General features: G+C 41.9%; 1 protein-coding gene across 1 annotated transcript in view; it reads left to right on the top strand.

The window, feature by feature from the left end:
* The window catches only part of LOC144723914 (polycystin-1-like protein 2), a 63,049-nt gene extending 49,394 nt beyond the window's left edge, over nucleotides 1-13,655 (top strand). Inside the window, exons 10-17 of the mRNA XM_078602691.1 lie at nucleotides 471-623; nucleotides 810-1,284; nucleotides 2,891-3,076; nucleotides 6,462-6,630; nucleotides 7,276-7,452; nucleotides 11,680-11,874; nucleotides 12,360-12,638; nucleotides 13,002-13,655. Of these exons, the coding sequence (XP_078458817.1) occupies nucleotides 471-623; nucleotides 810-1,284; nucleotides 2,891-3,076; nucleotides 6,462-6,630; nucleotides 7,276-7,452; nucleotides 11,680-11,874; nucleotides 12,360-12,638; nucleotides 13,002-13,408 (2,041 nt within the window). The 3' untranslated portion in view covers nucleotides 13,409-13,655. The remainder of the gene's footprint in view (nucleotides 1-470; nucleotides 624-809; nucleotides 1,285-2,890; nucleotides 3,077-6,461; nucleotides 6,631-7,275; nucleotides 7,453-11,679; nucleotides 11,875-12,359; nucleotides 12,639-13,001) is intronic.
* The last annotated feature ends 4,212 nt before the right edge of the window (nucleotides 13,656-17,867 follow it).

The raw sequence follows: 17,867 nt of genomic DNA, 5'->3' as shown, positions 1-17,867 counted from the left end.
ACATTCATTCAGCACCGTTATAGAGAATGTTAATAACAATATAAATTACGCCTCCTCCCCATATTTGTCGGTTTACATAAAATAATATAATTGTGCATTTGTATCAATTGTGAGGTAAACAAATATCGTGCTGCCCTGCCCTTAGCAAGTGTTGTGCTGCTCTCTTCCTGTTTAAGTGATAATAAATATGCATGAATTCAGCGAATACAATTATTTGTATAAAATACATTTTAACAACTGCTGCTTGTGATGATATGACATATTAAAAAAGTTTAATGTGAAATCATGATTCAAATAATTCAGGTAAATGGCCTGGCGGTGCCAGTGAGCATGACTTCATGAGGTCAGCAGATGCAGTACAACTTTTTAACCTGCTAGCCACGTAAAAACGAGCATTCATGGGCTCAAACCTGAAATGATTTTATTTTCTCACGTAAAACATGCTCTTACCACTCACGGTTCCTCTACAGGCATTTCTTTTGTGTGAATTCAATGGAATCATCGGACACGATCATAGGGCATTATGGAAAGATATTTCAGGTAAAAAATGATCACTTTTCATTCAACAATTCATGGATGGTCCATGAAGCACTTAAGGGAAACTTTTCTGAAGGTCATCTCTGGTGAGTAAAAGCCATAGAAGACGATGGTGGTATATGTGAGAAGCCTTTCTTAATTGTTTTTTTTACAAAGTTATTAAGTTAACATTAAGACATGCTGGTTTAAAACTACTTTGGAAGATCATTAAAATATATTAATACATGTAGGAATGCTTTCTTTCAGTAAAGTTTATGTTTCTGTTCTGGCAGGTTTTCCGTTTTCTTTCGCCCATTCAAGACCAACTTCTCCCGCGTGCAGCGCATCTCCTGCTGCGTTACGCTCCTCTTCCTCATGATGATCGCCAACGCCATGTGGTTCGGCAAGAAGCAGGCAGCCAACGAGGCGGGCGGCGGGGTCACGGTGGGGCCGCTGTCTCTCACCGACATCCTCATTAGCCTCCTCAGCAGCCTGGTGGAGGTGCCCGTCAGTCTCGTGGTCGTGCTCATATTCCGCAACAGCCGCTCGGAGAGTGAGCGGCCCCCAGGCCAGAAGAGCTCCTGGAGGGGCCCTTGGCCCGGTGGCTGCAGATTCGTGGGCTGGTGTCTCATAGTCCTGACTGTCCTGAGCTCTGGCTTCTTCACGATCCTCTACAGCATGGAGTGGGGCTCAGAGAAGGCCAACCGCTGGCTCGTCCGATTCCTCTTCTCTTTTGTCTTGTCGGTCATACTGATTCAACCCATGAAGGTAAAATGGTGAATAAAGTCACATGCCCCATTCTGAAGCGAGGTGATGTAATATTTTGGATGATTTATAAGACAGTTTTTTTTATTGACATCAACATATTAAATATTTACAAGGTGTCCTAGTGATGCACGCCTCGAGTTCAGCAATCAAGAGTTAGCTCATGCGTATTTTAAGTGGGAGTTCGGCCTTGACCCTATCAGCAGCACATCGGGGTCAATCTGCAGGATGATTGCTCAATGTTGGATGTGGGGGAAGAACACATGGACAGTTCGGGAGGAAAGCAGCGGGGTTCCTCTGCCATCGTTTGGTTAGGGTCGGTGTTATCTTGAAACGTTTCTATTAGAGGGCATATTTATTGTTGTGATGTCCTCTATTCAAAGGGCTGGTGGTATGTAGAACCTCCCACCACTTATATCTGTCCTCTGCCAGTCTCATTGAAAGATTTAGTACGTTTCGTATTGGAGCTTTGAGGACATGTACAGATGGTTTGAGATGATCCGGTCCCATTTTTTGGGGGGAAAGTCAATGGAGAAAAATATTTCTCAGACAAAGTACACAGCCCTCAACTGTACTATAGTTTACTTCTTCAGGTCATTTTCAGGGATGATTAGTCTTACATTATGTTAAAGTTTTAATTGGAAGTACAGGCAGACCTCGCTGAACCTGGGGGTTACGTTTCGGGAAAATGTTGTATTGACCAAAACTGTGTTCGACAAATAATATACCTCATGGGGAAAATAGGGTTGTGTTCCTTGGTACGAAATGATCACCCACTTCCTCTTTGTTTGACAAATTATACACGATTTACGCCATTTTTATTGTTGTACAGGATGCTGAGTCGCTCTCCATTTCGTGTGTATACAATCTTTATTTTTCAATTTCACCTCAACACAAAACCCGCATCTCCATTCCTCTTCCCGCATCGCGGCACTCACACCCAACACTCACCCTTAACACTGCCACTTGAAAATCAATGTTTCGCCATCTAGGCGTCTTTCTAATGTCCTGAACAAGTGGACGGCTAAATGCATGGGGCAATATGGGTGTATTTGCTTGTGTCGTTGTGTGTGTTGAGTGTGGCCTCAAGGTGCACATGGCCTGACACAAGCGTCGTGGTGACGTCACCGCCACTTAGTGGCGAATGGCGGTTGTTGTTGTTGAGTGTTATATTATCACCCAAAAACAAATGCACGAAAAAACATGCACGATAAATAAATCGTTCTCAGAGTCGATTGATTCCCACCTTCCAACGGATGCAGCACTCTCACGGCACTACTTTGTCGACACGGAGATGAGAAACTTTCAGTCAAACTGTATAGAGCCGAAACATTACCCCAATATTCCGGAAAACCTTCCTCATTAGGTACACCGTGTAGAGCCGAAACACACGGTCGATACAGCCGCGTTGGGCAAGGTTTTCCAGCACATATAATAAGGTAAAACATTAATTGTTCACTAACTTGATTTTTCTTTCATCATCAAATAACTTTTTCAACTCCCGTGCTGTGAAATGCATTGTTTAATACTGTGAGGTGTCCATTGGAGCTCGCAAATGTTTTTTGCGTGTTCATATGTGACTGTAACTTACGCATCGTGTGCATTGCAGAATATCGTGTTTGCTGTGGGTCGAGTTTTAATGTGGAAAAAGAATGAAAAATATCAAGCGGACGAGATATTAAAACCGTACACGGAAAGTTATGAAATAATGGACAGCGCTGGAAAAGAAAAACTGCAGACCAGCAATGTACAGGGCAAGGAAATTGCAATCTTTGTGACATGCTCATGGGAGAGAGCCATATAAGCCGTGTTGCAAATAATGCTCACAATATACACACCAATAGACAACCTTCCAAAGCAATATATATTAACACAGTAGTTAAAAAAGATAGCATTTGGAATACGACATTTTTTACTGAGAAATATATTTAAATGTTGAAGTTGCTTAAAGAACATTATAGAATGTGTCACAAAGGATGTATTTCCTCCCAACAGAGAAGTCTTCCTCAATCCCAAGAAAAGGTGCTTCCGAAAGTAAAAGACAAACGTGTCTCAAACCGACGCACGTTTTACGCGCTCTGTACCTCGTGGCGCTGTTGTTAGCTGAATGCTTAATTATAGGAGATTATACAAAGTCTCTTAAAACTAATGTAGAGAAAACCTTCATCGTGGGAAAATTTGGAAAGGTAACAAAAATGCATTTCATAGTCACTCATAACACTTTTTTTTCAGTATATGTAAATACACCTGTCAGTCTAATTTTCTTTCATTGGGCACGTTAGTCTAACACATTGATGAACTTCAGAACGTAGCGGCCCTCTGTAATTTCTCTCTCGCCAATCACATGTGAGCGGTGGATTCGTCATCACATTAAGCCAAGCGCGATGGGGTCCAACCAACTTGCGCTGAGCCACCTTCGCAAAGCATTGTGCTCTTTGTGGCACACATCACCCTTCCCCTGCTCCCTGGTATGCCTGCTGGCAGCACCATTGATGGCTGGCCTCCATAGCCACCAGCATGGCAGCAACATGTCACCGTTAAACACATTTCTTTAGAACAAATTTTTGTGTTTAGTTTGTTGTCCCTCCCTCGCACCTCCGATTAGCACGGTTGGCTGCATAAGGTGCGAATGAAGTTCAACATACATACATACATAAAGGGTCTGGTGGACCAAGGATCAGGGTGAGCAGGTGCTGGGTGCGCGGCTAGGAGCATGGCCGTGTCTGTGGGACACCAAGTGTGAGACCCACAGTGGGTGTGCCACCATCTTATGCCTTGCTGTCAATCCCTGGTGCCGCTTCTAACTGGCTCAGAGCCAGCACGACTTTGCAGATACATGGAGGTGGTGTGGGCTGGCATGGGAATCTGTAGAGTGTGCAAACTCTCATCCGTACGCTGTCAAATAACTGTAGCCATCCAAACTTTAACATCGGACAACGTAGGATGGCAATGACAAGACTCGTAAATTATCTTCCTGTGCAAGATATTGATTCTGCCCATGATATATTTACCCTTACAGCAAACTTGCTTTAACAATACATATACAACGAAAATGCAGAAATCTTACAAACGATAATATCGCAGGCACTTAGATATACAGGTATACGTCGGTCTACGAAAGGGATGTGTTCTTAAAAAAACACGTAAAACGAAATTTAGTAAATCGGAATGGCTATTCCCATTAATTGAATACTAAAAATGCGGCATGTGTTTCAGATAGTCATTTCAACTCTACTCCTAACCTAAAAATTGTACACCTATATACATTTTCACAATGCAAAAATATGAATAATAAAGAACGTAATATAAAAAAAATTGAAAAATAATTTGAAACAAAAATAATTAATCTTCTTGGTTCTTTCGGTAAAGTCACGTAGAAGGGAAATAATAAAATAAAAAAAAACATAATAAAATTATTCTCACGACGTTTCGGCCACAACGCAAGCAGCCGTCCTCAGGTGAAAACCAGGTCCGTCGAGGCGACAGAGTCTGAAGGAAACAGCACACGAGCTTGGAGCATATATATAAGCTGGGCGCCTTGACAAAGGAATTTGCATATCAAGAGGAATTTAGCATATTTATGGGAAATGCATGAATGTGATTAGTACTACATATGCATGTGCTTTATGCAGGATTAACAGCATCAAAGGGAGCTGCAGTTGCTGCTGCTGCAGTTGCTGCTGCTGCAGTTGCTGCTGCTGCAGTTGCTGCTGCTGCAGTTGCTGCTGCTGCAGTTGCTGCTGCTGCAGTTGCTGCTGCTGCAGTTGCTGCTGCTGCAGTTGCTGCTGCTGCTGCAGTTGCTGCTGCTGCTGCAGTTGCTGCTGCTGCAGTTGCTGCTGCTGCAGTTGCTGCTGCTAAACCATTTCGGATCTTAACTGATTGTGTTCACGTTTTACGGTGACTTTCAGACCGCGTTCCACTCACTGGCATGGTGCAGTGTGCAGAGTAATGTATGGTGTCGTAATTGTATAGTAAATATATAGCAGTGTGATACACATTAGGGTGGGTAGAATAATACATAGTGTTATATTAAAATGGTTAAGGCAGCAACTGCAGCAGCAGCAGCAGCAGCAACTGCAGCAGCAGCAACTGCAGCAGCAGCAACTGCAGCAGCAGCAACTGCAGCAGCAGCAACTGCAGCAGCAGCAACTGCAGCAGCAGCAACTGCAGCAGCAGCAACTGCAGCTCCCTTTGATGCTGTTAATCCTGCATAATGCACATGCATATGTAGTACTAATCACATTCCTGCATTTCCCATAATATGCTAAATACCTCTTGATATGCAAATTCCTTTGTCAAGGCGCCCAGCTTATATATATGCTCCAAGCTCGTGTGCTGTTTCATTCAGACTCTGTCGCCTCGACGGACTTGGTTTTCACCTGAGGACGGCTGCTTGCGTTGTGGCCGAAACGTCGTGAGAATAATTTTATTATGTTTTATTTTTATTTTTTTATTACTTCCCTTCTACGTGACTTTACGAAAGAACCAAGAAGATGAATCCCTGCAGTCACGAAAGCTTTAAATCAAAAAATAATTAACCTTTTCACGGAACTCACCAAAATATCTCCTGCATGTTGGAATGACTGGAAAGGCGATGTGGAGGCGTTACTGTTGCACTGCAGGGACACCGTGACGCTGTCGCCGATGGATGAAGCAGGCTCCCGGGTGGCTCTTGTTTGATGATCTCGTGGCACGTGCCGTGATTAACTTTCGTTCACGTGGAAATTAGAATTCTTTAATTGAAATGTGTCCATCATTTGTCAATTGCGTTTACACTAAATTTCGTGAACCGAACGTTCGGAAATAGATACCTGTACATAATATGAAAAAACAAGAATCGGTTTTACCCTTTCTGGCGATAAAACAGGTGTTAAAATGTTTAAACATCGTATAGAAATATTTTGAAACATATGCATGTTTGTTTGCATGTTCACCACAAGTACATTTGGTTAATGCGAACTTGATTCCTTGCAAAAGGTTTATGTTTGGTGTTTGAACATGTTAACACCTGTTTTATTGCCAGAAAGGGTAAAACATATTCTTATTTTTTCATACTTTGATACTGGCAAAAAGGTCCTACCTGCACATAAGCCGTGGGAATTATTTGCTAACTTTTATACCAATTCAGTGGACACGTGAAGGTTGCACATTGAACGAATGCATGCTGTTTGTGCATTAAGGTTACCGATGCCCAAAGCTACTGGGACTGGGTGTCCAACTCACTCTTGCCGTACATGAAACAAACCGGCAGCAGCGCGACTACGAGCGAAGCTCCTGGAAACGAGATGAATCGCTTTCATTTATGTATTGTTGGGCTTGTACGTCTGCAACAGCTGAGATACACCAAGGGTAAATTTTTACTAATAATTATGCTAACAGTATGGTTTACTTTGGTTTTCTATGTAACAAGGATATATCTCAAAAGACTATCATGAGGTTGTAATGCTACTACATAAAACATATAAGCATGAAAAAAACTGCTTATTATATCACGAAGGCTTTCGCGACCCTACCCAAAATCCTTTATGATGAGACTTTATTACATCTTAATAATGAATATAAATATAGTTTTCATTAATTTTGTTTGAAATCACTTATTTCCATGCATTACTTAATTGTGTGGGTGATAGTCATGTCACTTTGAGGTTTGATGATAATTATTATAATATATGTTCTGGATTGTATTTGCAGCAAAAAACTAATTTTCAAATGGAAACGTTGTGCAAAGAAAATACATGTCTTGATAGGAAAGTATGGAAATACCATTTGTAAGGCATCGGAGTATTGAACTTTGTTGATATCAGAATTCAGTCACAGGTTAATCTTCAAATTACTGACGTTTTGAAATATTGCCATATTAAAATTTGGAAAATATAATTTGAATGATACGAGAGAATGGGCACCTCCACTGCAGGTTCAACTCCTGAGATTATTTTCCAAGTTAAAAGTATACAAACGAGTATAAATGTAACCGATTATCTATTTCTATGTCAGGATCGAGCAAGCTGAATTTTGTGGCAATGTTGAAAAATGGTCAATACACTCCACCTGAAGAAGATACGAACAACTATTCAAAGGCCTGGGTGATGTCCAATAGTACGGGTGGAACCGAGAGAGACCAATACTGGATATTCAAGGATATGGGAGAAGAGATAATCTCAATGAATGGTGGTAAGACCACACACTCAAATGCCACTATTTATAAGCACAACAAACATATTCACTCAAAACCGTGATTATCTCATAACAGTCACCATTGTCTACCCACTGTTGGATGGTATCCTTCCCACACCATTGCCATTCCACACAATTTCTCGATGCCACAATTCGTCTCGTTGCTCTATCTTCACGGCGATGCTCGCTGTTCTATTTTCACGGCGGTGCTCTCAGGCAATTTCGCTCCATTGGGTGCCATTCTGTACCATGGCACGTTTGGGTGCCAAATGTGCCATGGTCATCATCAACTTGATGGACAAACAAGAAGAAGTCTCGACCACCGGTCATCATCGCTTGTAGCAATGTTGTAGTGATGTTTTCTGTCGAGCTGACTTTTTCTTAGCAGTCAGTGTGATGTCTCTGATCTGCGTTTGTTTTCTCGATTCACGTGCTCCTCTTTCCTTCGCTCAGTGTAATTGCAAGCGTTCAATTCTCAGAGCTTCTTTGCCCACTTTTTAAACTTTTGTGTCCAATGCCTTTGTCAATGTCCTTGTTTTTGATCCATTTATCATCACAGATAATATTAATTGGTCGAACACCTTCTTCTCTCGGTACACTGGTACGGTGCTTTCCATGACTAAGTTTAGCTTTTTAAAAGTACTCCAACGTACTTTTTTGTTGACAAGAGCCCGGCGTTACAAAGAACGAACCATAACAAGGGAAAGTAGTACGGAAATCCCGCAGACAAAAGCCCGAACTCAGTGCTCCTCGGTTTAGGGAAGGGGAGGAGATTGGGCTCACTGCCTCACTCACGTCGGGACTACGAGCGGGAGTGTAGGTTTTTTTTTTAGGGAGGCGAATATCCAGTAAGAGGAACAAAATGGGTGGGCGAGGGTCGAAAAGGGGCAACCTCCCCCTCTTTAATGTAACATTTTGATGCCAGTTTGCCTTCAGTAACTGCCTTAAGGTATTCGTTCATGCGTTTTTCAACCTGCTTGTTCTGGTGAGGGTCACAGCGGCAGCATATTGAGTAGGGCGTTCCAGTCCTTCCTTTCTCTGGCTAGAGGCTCTAGCTCTTCTTGGGGAATTCCCAGGCGTTCCCAGGCCAGCCAAGCGACATAGACTTGCCAGATGTCCTGGGCCGGCCCCGGGGTCTTTGGCCAGTGGGACATGCTCGGTAGAGTTCCAGGGGGAGTCTACCAGGGGGCATCTTCACCAGGTGCCCGAACCACATCAACTGGCTCCTCTCGATCCGGAGGAGCAGCAGCTCGACTCAGAGGCTCTCCCGGATTACCGAACTCCTCACCCGATCACGGAGAATGAGCCCAGCAACCCTGCAGAGAAACATAATTTCGGCTCCTTCTACCCACAATCTCCTCCTTTCGCTTATTACCCAAAGTTCATGACCATAGATGAGGGTGGGGACATAGATCGTCCTCTAAACCGAGAGCTTTGTTCGAGAACTCAGCTCCTGCTTCACTACCATGGAAAGGTACAGTGCCCGCATCGCTGTGGATATCACACCGATCCGCTGGCCGATCTGCCACTCCACTTACCATCACTCACGAAAGAGACCCCGAGCTACTGAAATCCTCCACTAAGGTCTTCGTGTGTTTACTTTATTTTGTTTAGCAAAAACTTGCAGTGGATTGCTTTTTAACCCAAGTCGACTTAAACTTAAATTTCATGATTGCATTAGCTAAACGACCTTGTTAGTATAAATTGGTATGATTTAATTTCTGGATATACAAATAATGGCAATTTCTAAAATGCGATGCGACAACCTGAACACCCTTGCAAACAAAACGTTCCATCTCGAGGGTTTATCCATGTGAAATTTCGATTTAAAGCTTTCGTGACTGCAGGGATTCATCTTCTTGGTTCTTTCGGTAAAGTCACGTAGAAGGGAAGTAATAAAATAATAAAAATAAAACATAATAAAATAATTCTCACGACGTTTCGGCTACAACGCAAGCAGCCGTTTTCAGGTGAAGAATGAAACACTGCCAAGCTTGGAGCGTATTATATAAGCTGGGTTGGAGGTGGAAGAAGAGCGCCTTGACAAAAGAATTTGCATATCAAGAGGAATTTAGCATATTTATGGGAAATGCGTAGGTGGGCGGGGGGTTTCAAAGTCATATTATGCCCATGCATTATGCAGGATTAGCAGCATCAAAGGGAGGGGGTAGGGTGTAGCATTAACAAAGGGAGGGAATGTTAATAGTATGTAGAAGCAACGAAACATGTCAATGGGAGAGCGGTGGTTGGAGACCCGCAGCGGAGTAAATATTGCATTCCCTGTGGAGAACACAAGATACACAGTCAATGCCAGTGAGTGGACTGCGGTCTGAAAGTCACCGTAAACGTGAACAACAATCAGTTAAGATCCGAAATGGTTTATTACGTCCTTCCAATGATTGCTGAGCCAGAATCCATCTTCTCGATTGAAATTGTCTCTGTGTTTGTATATGTGGATCGCCTCATGAACGAATCTCTCATGGTAGCCAGATGGCTTGCAGAGAACCTCTGTCTTGGAGAAGTCAATGTCATGTGAGCCCACTGAATTGTAACAGTGATCTGCCACGGCTGAGGTGTTTGTCCTACCGTGTTTCAGGTCTGCTTTATGTTCACGAATGCGGTCCGAGACATGTCGTTTGGTTTCTCCAATGTAACTGCTACCACAGAGGCAACTTAGTTTGTAGACGCCAGGGTACTGTATGTCTGGAACCACATCTTTTACAGACGGGACCAGATCACGGATTTTATGTACTGTGTTGAATCGGACCTGGATCTTGTGTTTAATCAGGATTTTGGAGATATTTTTTGTGACCCCAACAATGTAGGGTAAGGTGATGGTTTTGAAAGGCTCCTCAACAGGATCCTTCTTGATGGTTGGAGTGATGGCTTTGCGGATTGTGTAGTCGGAGTAACCATTAGCCTTAAGAGCTAGTAACATCAGCAAAGATGAGCGTTTTGAATTAGCTCAATTAAAAAAGAGGGATGCAATTTTCATCCTCTCAGCTGACAAAGGCAATGCCACTGTCATCATGGACAAAATAGAATACAACAACAAAATTCAATAACTACTCAACGATGGCAGCTATACAAAAATAAAAAGAGACCCTACCAACAGCCTCGTTACTAAAACCAACAAAATCATTTCTGATTCAACCACATTAATTGATCAAACCAAACAGTTCTCGTTGAAACCTTCTGCAGCCAGGCCAGGTGAACATAAAGCAGACCTGAAACACGGTAGGACAAACACCTCAGCCGTGGCAGATCACTGTTACAAATCAGTGGGCTCACATGACATTGACTTCTCCAAGACAGAGGTTCTCTGCAAGCCATCTGGCTACCATGAGAGATTAGTTCATGAGGCGATCCATATATACAAACACAGAGACAATTTCAACCGAGAAGATGGATTCTGGCTCAGCAATCATTGGAAGGACGTAATTAACCATTTCGGATCTTAACTGATTGTTGTTCACGTTTACGGTGACTTTCAGACCGCAGTCCATTCACTGGCATTGACTGTGTATCTTGTGTTCTCCACAGGGAATGCATTATTTGCTCCGCTGCGGGTCTCCTGCCTACGCTCTCCCATTGACATGTTTCTTTGCTTCTACATACTATTAACATTCCCTCCCTTTGTTAATGCTACCCCCTACCCCCTCCCTTTGATGCTGCTAATCCTGCATAATGCATGGGCATAATTACTTTGAAACCCCCCCGCCCACCTCCTACGCATTTCCCATAAATATGCTAAATTCCTCTTGATTTGCAAATTCGTTTGTCAAGGCGCTCTTCTTCCACCTCCAACCCAGCTTATATATACGCTCCAAGCTTGGCAGTGTTTCATTCTTCACCTGAAGACGGCTGCTTGCGTTGTAGCCGAAACGTCGTGAGAATTCTTGTATTATGTTTTATTTTTATTATTTTATTACTTCCCTTTTACGTGACTTTACCGAAAGAACCAAGAAGATGAATCCATGTGAAAATTAACAAATAAAGAAATAATCACATTACACTGAAAGTAAAATTATGTACCTGTTTGAGCTTTATTGTATAAGCACCCTGATTATCATCATGATTTAATTGATACATCCGACATCAACACATTATCCTGACATTGCAATACTGGTGAATCCGGTTCGGAATGGGACAAACTCAAGTATGCTATTATACCAATGCTCTGTTGCACTTTATCTTACTTAACACTGAACGTCATGTTTTCAGAACGCCAGGGCAGAGGCGGCTATTTGGTGGAGGCGGCGAATGATGCAGTGAAAGCAGCCGACACTGTGGCCTACCTGAGAGAGAACTCCTGGGTAGACCCACGCACGGCAGCATTGGTCACCGAAGTCTCAGTGCTCAACGCAAACACAAAACTGCTCTGTCATTTAACTCTGCTGCTGATCTTCTCGTCACCTGGTGAGTCCCTCTGTATTCACCATTGACAATTGTGCGAAATTGTATTAAACATGTATATTCATTTGACAATTACAAACTTTGAAAAATGTGGTGGTTGCTTCATGCAATTGGAAGCAAATAGTATCTGTGGTGAAACCACTCATAGTCAGACTCGAGTAAGCCAGAATGCTTAATAATAAATACATGGAATAAATTGGTCCTAAACACCCCGTTTGGGGGTAGACTTGGCCATTAATTCTTCCAGTGTAAAATAAAATGTGCACCGTATTTGGAAAATATTACATTCGTTCTTCTATTGAGAGATTGGTTCCAGCTATGGAACTGTGGAATTTCCACCACTGGCTCAGGGCTGTCAGTGGAGTTGAGCTCCTTCCAATGCTCCTTTGGGCGGAGGAACACGCATCTAATTTATTTAATGAAAGTGATGTGTAGAATATATATAATTTATTTTAATGGACACTTTTTTGTCAATTCATATACAGCAGGTGTTGCCAAGCCACAAGTCAACGCACGGGTCTTTTCCATCCTGGAAATCGGAGAGTTGCAGTTTAATCTCAACCTGACTGCTTACGTCTCCATTTTTGTCCTTAACCTGCTGTTATTGGCGTGCGACGTTCCCAAAATCTGTAAAGAGAAAGGTGCCTATTTTAAAAAGGTGACACATTTAGTAGAATTTCTGTGCTTTGGTCTAAGGATAACCACTGCGGTGGCGTATTATCAGCAGACAATGACACTCAAAGAAACCCTTGAAACATATACACAAGGTATGTACTTGATAATAAATGTATGCTATGACAAATAAACTAGAATTAAAATAATACTACAGTATAACAGTGTGGTAATTTATGCTATTTAATTTCTACAATATATGAAATAATACATCTAAATACTGTGTAATTCAGTAAAACTACTGCATGGAAGATGTTATATCTCCAGCGGGGTAATGCACATTATGCATTATACGTGTTGTGACGTGCACATGCAACAAACTTGAATTCTCTGTAACGGCGCATGAATTTGTGTTGTCAAAGACCATACAATTTATGTCACACCTACATAACGTAAAACATATACCCGGACGTGTAATTTTAAACCATTGTTAATTTGAATGACGATGGATCTCCCAGATGGCAATGTGACGTTCGGCAAGCTGGCCTCGCTGGACGAGCGTCTCAGGGTGGCTCTGGCACTCTTGGTGTTCGTGGAGTCCCTCAAGGCTCTTCAGCTCCCCCTGCTCCACCGCGGAGCGAGGCGGTGCCTGACGCTGCCTCTGCTGCACCGAGAGGCAGGAGTAAAGAGCCGGCTGTTGATGGTGGCCCTGCTGCTGACCCTGTTGCTGTGCGCCTACAGCCTCTCTCTGCACGGCCTGTATGGCGCCCACTCCTGGGCCCACGCCTTCCAGTCCGTGACCTCTGCGCTCGTGCGCATGTCCCACCTGGGAGAGGCGCTTGGTGGCGGAGGGCCATGCGCCACGCTCGCATACCTCTCCTTCAGGCTAATGGCCTTTCTCCTGCTCTATTTACTTAGTAAATAGGACATACTATATTTTGTCCCATTCCTTAGTCTCCACATTGTCGTAATGGATCTAGCCGTGGAGTGTAATGGATCTAGCCGTGGAGTGTAATGGATCTAGCCGTGGAGTGTAATGGATCTAGCCGTGGAGCGTTCGCCAGTTGAGTAATTACCAGAACGAGCCATGTCACAGTGCTCAATTCACAATTGAGAGTTTGCAAGTTTTAATCTTGTTGAGTAGTCTGGTATTTATTTGTGTTTAAAATATATATTTAATCGAGATATAATGTGTATCTACGTACCGTTTACGGTGGTATATAACTACTATATGTTTTGTATCTGTATGGTGATATTTGTTGAATCAAATACAAACTAGAGTGCACTTTTCGACTGGAGTATTTTTTTTACGTCCTATTTAACTTTGGTTAAGAATTTAGCTCAACAAGTATGGTTGGTCACTGAAAAGAATGAAGGTACTGGAACTGCATACTTATCAGCAACGCCACTTCATGAATGAAAAATTAAAGACAAACCACAGTGCGATTGTGGTCATGCACCACAAACTATGGGCTGTATAGTACACCATTGTGGTCTGCTTTCCTTCAATGGAGGACGAGGAACAGCAAAACTACACAAACTCTGGCTCCTGAAGCCCTCTCATCATGGCTAGCAGACCTCGGCGTTGGCATTTAACTCCGGAACATATTGCCATGCATAAGAAGTCACTCACTGGAGAAAAAAAAAGTATCAATGTAAAATAAAAACATTTAGTTTGCAACATACAATTACAACAATAAACAAATCGTATTTATATGTGTAATGCTTAAATACAATTCCATCTCAAGACGCTTTACAAAAACAATCTCATGTGCACTCAGCATGTTACTTAATCTGGGGGTTTTATGTTTTCAGTTTACAACACAGCCTTAGAGAACAGGTGATTAAGTTTAAAGTTTATTTTGTTTAACCAAGTCCGAATTCAACAGACCAGGATAGAGCCTCTTTAAACATTGGCCTGTGTTACCAAAATGACCAAAGCAAAAACATAAAACACTTTTAAGATGTTTAACACGTAGGATTGCGTGACCAATATTCATAAGAGGTTTTTTTGGGGTTAAATCGCGTAAATATATAAATATGTCATTAAACCCGCAACCACCCGACACAGCCAACTAGTAAGGGTTGTCACGTAAACAGAATGTGGCCAAATTTTGATTTAAAGCTTTCGTGACTGCAGGGATTCATCTTCTTGGTTCTTTCGGTAAAGTCACGTAGAAGGGAAGTAATAAAATAATAAAATAATACAATTAAACATAATAAAATAATTCTCACGACGTTTCGGCCACAACGCAAGCAGCCGTCCTCAGGTGAAGACCAGATCCGTCGGGGAGACAGATCTACGTGACTTTACCGAAAGAACCAAGAAGAAGAATGTGGCCAATTCGTCACTAGTACAGCACACCGGTGTGTTGGAGAGCCAAGCCACAACATTTACAATCTGAGTACAACGTTTCCCCAGTAATTACAACTAGCTTCATCAGGCGTTGATGTGGTGACCACGCTTCTGCGCTCTTGTGCAAAGTGGGGGGGGGATTAATGAGTCAACGTACATTATGCATGCGCATTATGCGAGCCCTTCGATCTTGTCCTTCCTGTCCATTGTGTTTAATAAAATAGCCATACAAACGGCTTATTGAAGCCTGTATAGGCATGCATTTAAATAATGTATTATTTGTCTTCTTGGTTCTTTCGGTAAAGTCACGTAGAAGGGAAATAATAAAATAAAAAAAATAAAGCATAATAAAATAAATTATTTTTATTATTTCCCTTTTACGTCACTTTACCGAAAGAACCAAAAAGATGAATCCCTGCAGTCACGAAAGCTTTAAATCGAAATGTATTATTTGATTATTCGCTTCCACATAGCATTAAGTCGGTAGCTATCCAAACGGTTACATTTTCTTTTTCAATATCGATAGATTCTCTAATTAGTCTTGGACAGTAGTAGATATTTTTGCACAGAACTTCAACATGATTAAAATTAATTGAGTGTCCTTGTTGGCACGCGTGTTCTGCTACTGCTGACAGTTGTATTTGGGAGTATTTAATATGTATTTGATGTTATTTTAGTCTCGTGCTGATCATTCGTCCTGTTTTCTTAATATAGCATTTGCCACACATGCAATTAATGTACACACCTTCTGTTGATAGCTTTGGTAATACATATTTTGTACCAGATATTAATTTCTGTATTTTATGTACCGTGCCAAATCTGACTCGGATGTTTTGTTTTTCCAAACATCTGGCTAGTTTATCAGTTACTCCCACAATGTACTGTATTTTGATCGTTTTAATTAGTTGGGCAGTTTCAATGCTCGTGTTATTTGATTTGGGTTTGGCATTCAATGACCTGTTGATTTGTGCACCATTGTAACCGTTCATTTGCAGCGCTTCTTTAACATGTTTAATTTCACTTCTCAGACTATCACCATCTGACACTTTTTTAGCTCGATGAATGAGTGTCTTGATAAGAGCAAATTTCTGTGCAGGGTGATGTATCACCCACAGTTTAAAAAGACAAGTAAAGTACAGTCAGTTCTCCTATAACGCAGTAGCTACGTTTCTGAAGAAGACCGCAATCTGGAAAAACTGCGTTATAATAACAACCATTGATTGAATATGAATTAAGGGGTAGTAGGTTTCAAAAACACCAACATAACTGACATTTTTCATGATAATTTATTGTACAGTATCATTGATTATTACGCGTTATATTATAATTACTGTGTTTTAGTTTGATAATATAATTCATTACTTTAATAAAAACATGAAAATTGGTGAAACAATGCATATTACAGTGTTAGTCATTAAGCGATATAAAACGTAGCCATGGAGGACGGTGAAGAGATAAGACAATGAAGGGTGTGAAGTGACTCGCTTCACAGCTTTTAATGATAAAATCTTTTTAAGTTAAAACATTTTTAACCGTAAGAAATATTTATGAAATGTGAATAAACGTATTCACATGTTGCAACACCACAAGATGAGATGGCTGCTTGAGACGAGTAGGGTAAAGCACAGTCCGTGATAACAGGTGAGGTGCGTATGCAGGCTGAACAAAGACTGAGGCGCATGGGTAGCATCTAGAACAGTGGTTCTTAACCTTGTTGGAGGTACTGAACCCCACCAGTTTCATATGCGTATTCATCGAACCCTTCTTAATTGGAAAAATAAAATATGATTTTTTCAAATTCAAAACATAGGTATATGTTTTACTGGTGCACAAAATGAACCGTGCATCAACATCACTGTGTTCAAAGAACAAAACCAGCAAAACATGATTTTCACACAAAAACAAAAACATAATAATGAATACTTACTGCAAATCAGTGTGACTTCTGCTGTTGCCTTTCAAAGACCAGTTCAGAAATGCGCGGCTTCACCTTGGCAAGTGCCACTCTCATGTCATTTTCGCAACAAAGTCTGTTCCTTTTCTTCGTTTTTACGTCCAGCATCCTCGAAAAGGATTGCTCGCAAAGATATGTTGTAATAAACGGTATGAAAATCTCCAGGGCTTTCTTAGCAATAACAGGGTACGTTACCATTTGTTGACACCAAAACGTTGAGAGCGTTGTTGTTCTGAAGAGTTGCTGTTGAACCTGGCTCTGCTGAATTTCAATGATTTCGTCGAGGTATTCATCATTGACATCTGCTGTCTCAACACTAAACGTGAACGGCTGTCTCACCCATGCTGGATATGACTCTCTTGTAGGGAAGTATCCGTCGAGAGACTTTGCAAGCTCATCTAAGTGCGTGGCAATTGCTTGCTTCAGTTCCGCGGGTACAGAAATGTCTCCGATTCCAGACACATCTTCGATCTTACTTACATAGTCGTCCAGCAGGGGAAAGTTTGCGAAGTTATCGTTCTCTGTTCGTCGTTTCCATAACGGTAGCTTTTTTTTTAAAGCCTTCAGGTTTCCTTCCGCTTCAATGATGTTGACTCCACCGCCCTGCATCTGCTGACTGAGATGATTGAGAGCTGCGAAGATATCAGCCATGTACGCTAAAATGAGAATGAACTCAGAATTTTTGAAGCAATCTGCATGACAATGTTGGTGCTCTTGCAAAAACAGGGCTAATTCCACACGCATGGCAAAAACACGATTCAGCACCTGTCCCCGGGATAACCACCGAACGTTAGAATGGTACAGAAGTACCTCGAATTCAGAGCCCATTTCTTTACACAGCTCACTGAAGATGCGGTGCCTCAGAGCACTATTTCGCACATAGTTCACGCATTTCACTACAATTTTTAATACATCTGTCAGTTTTGGAGGCAAGGTTTTTGTTGTCAACGCATGCCTGTGCAGAATACAATGCGTAACAATGATGTGTGGTGCATCGGCATTCACTAGCGCACCAAAACCAGACTTTCTTCCCAGCATGACTGGAGCTCCGTCCGAACAAACTGCAGAAACCAT

This window comes from Lampetra planeri, chromosome 19 (assembly GCF_965212315.1).
Source record: "Lampetra planeri chromosome 19, kcLamPlan1.2.h2, whole genome shotgun sequence".
Lineage (NCBI taxonomy): Eukaryota > Metazoa > Chordata > Hyperoartia > Petromyzontiformes > Petromyzontidae > Lampetra > Lampetra planeri.
The sequence above is the reverse complement of the archived record's forward strand: the minus strand, read 5'-3'. Positions and strand labels throughout refer to the sequence as shown.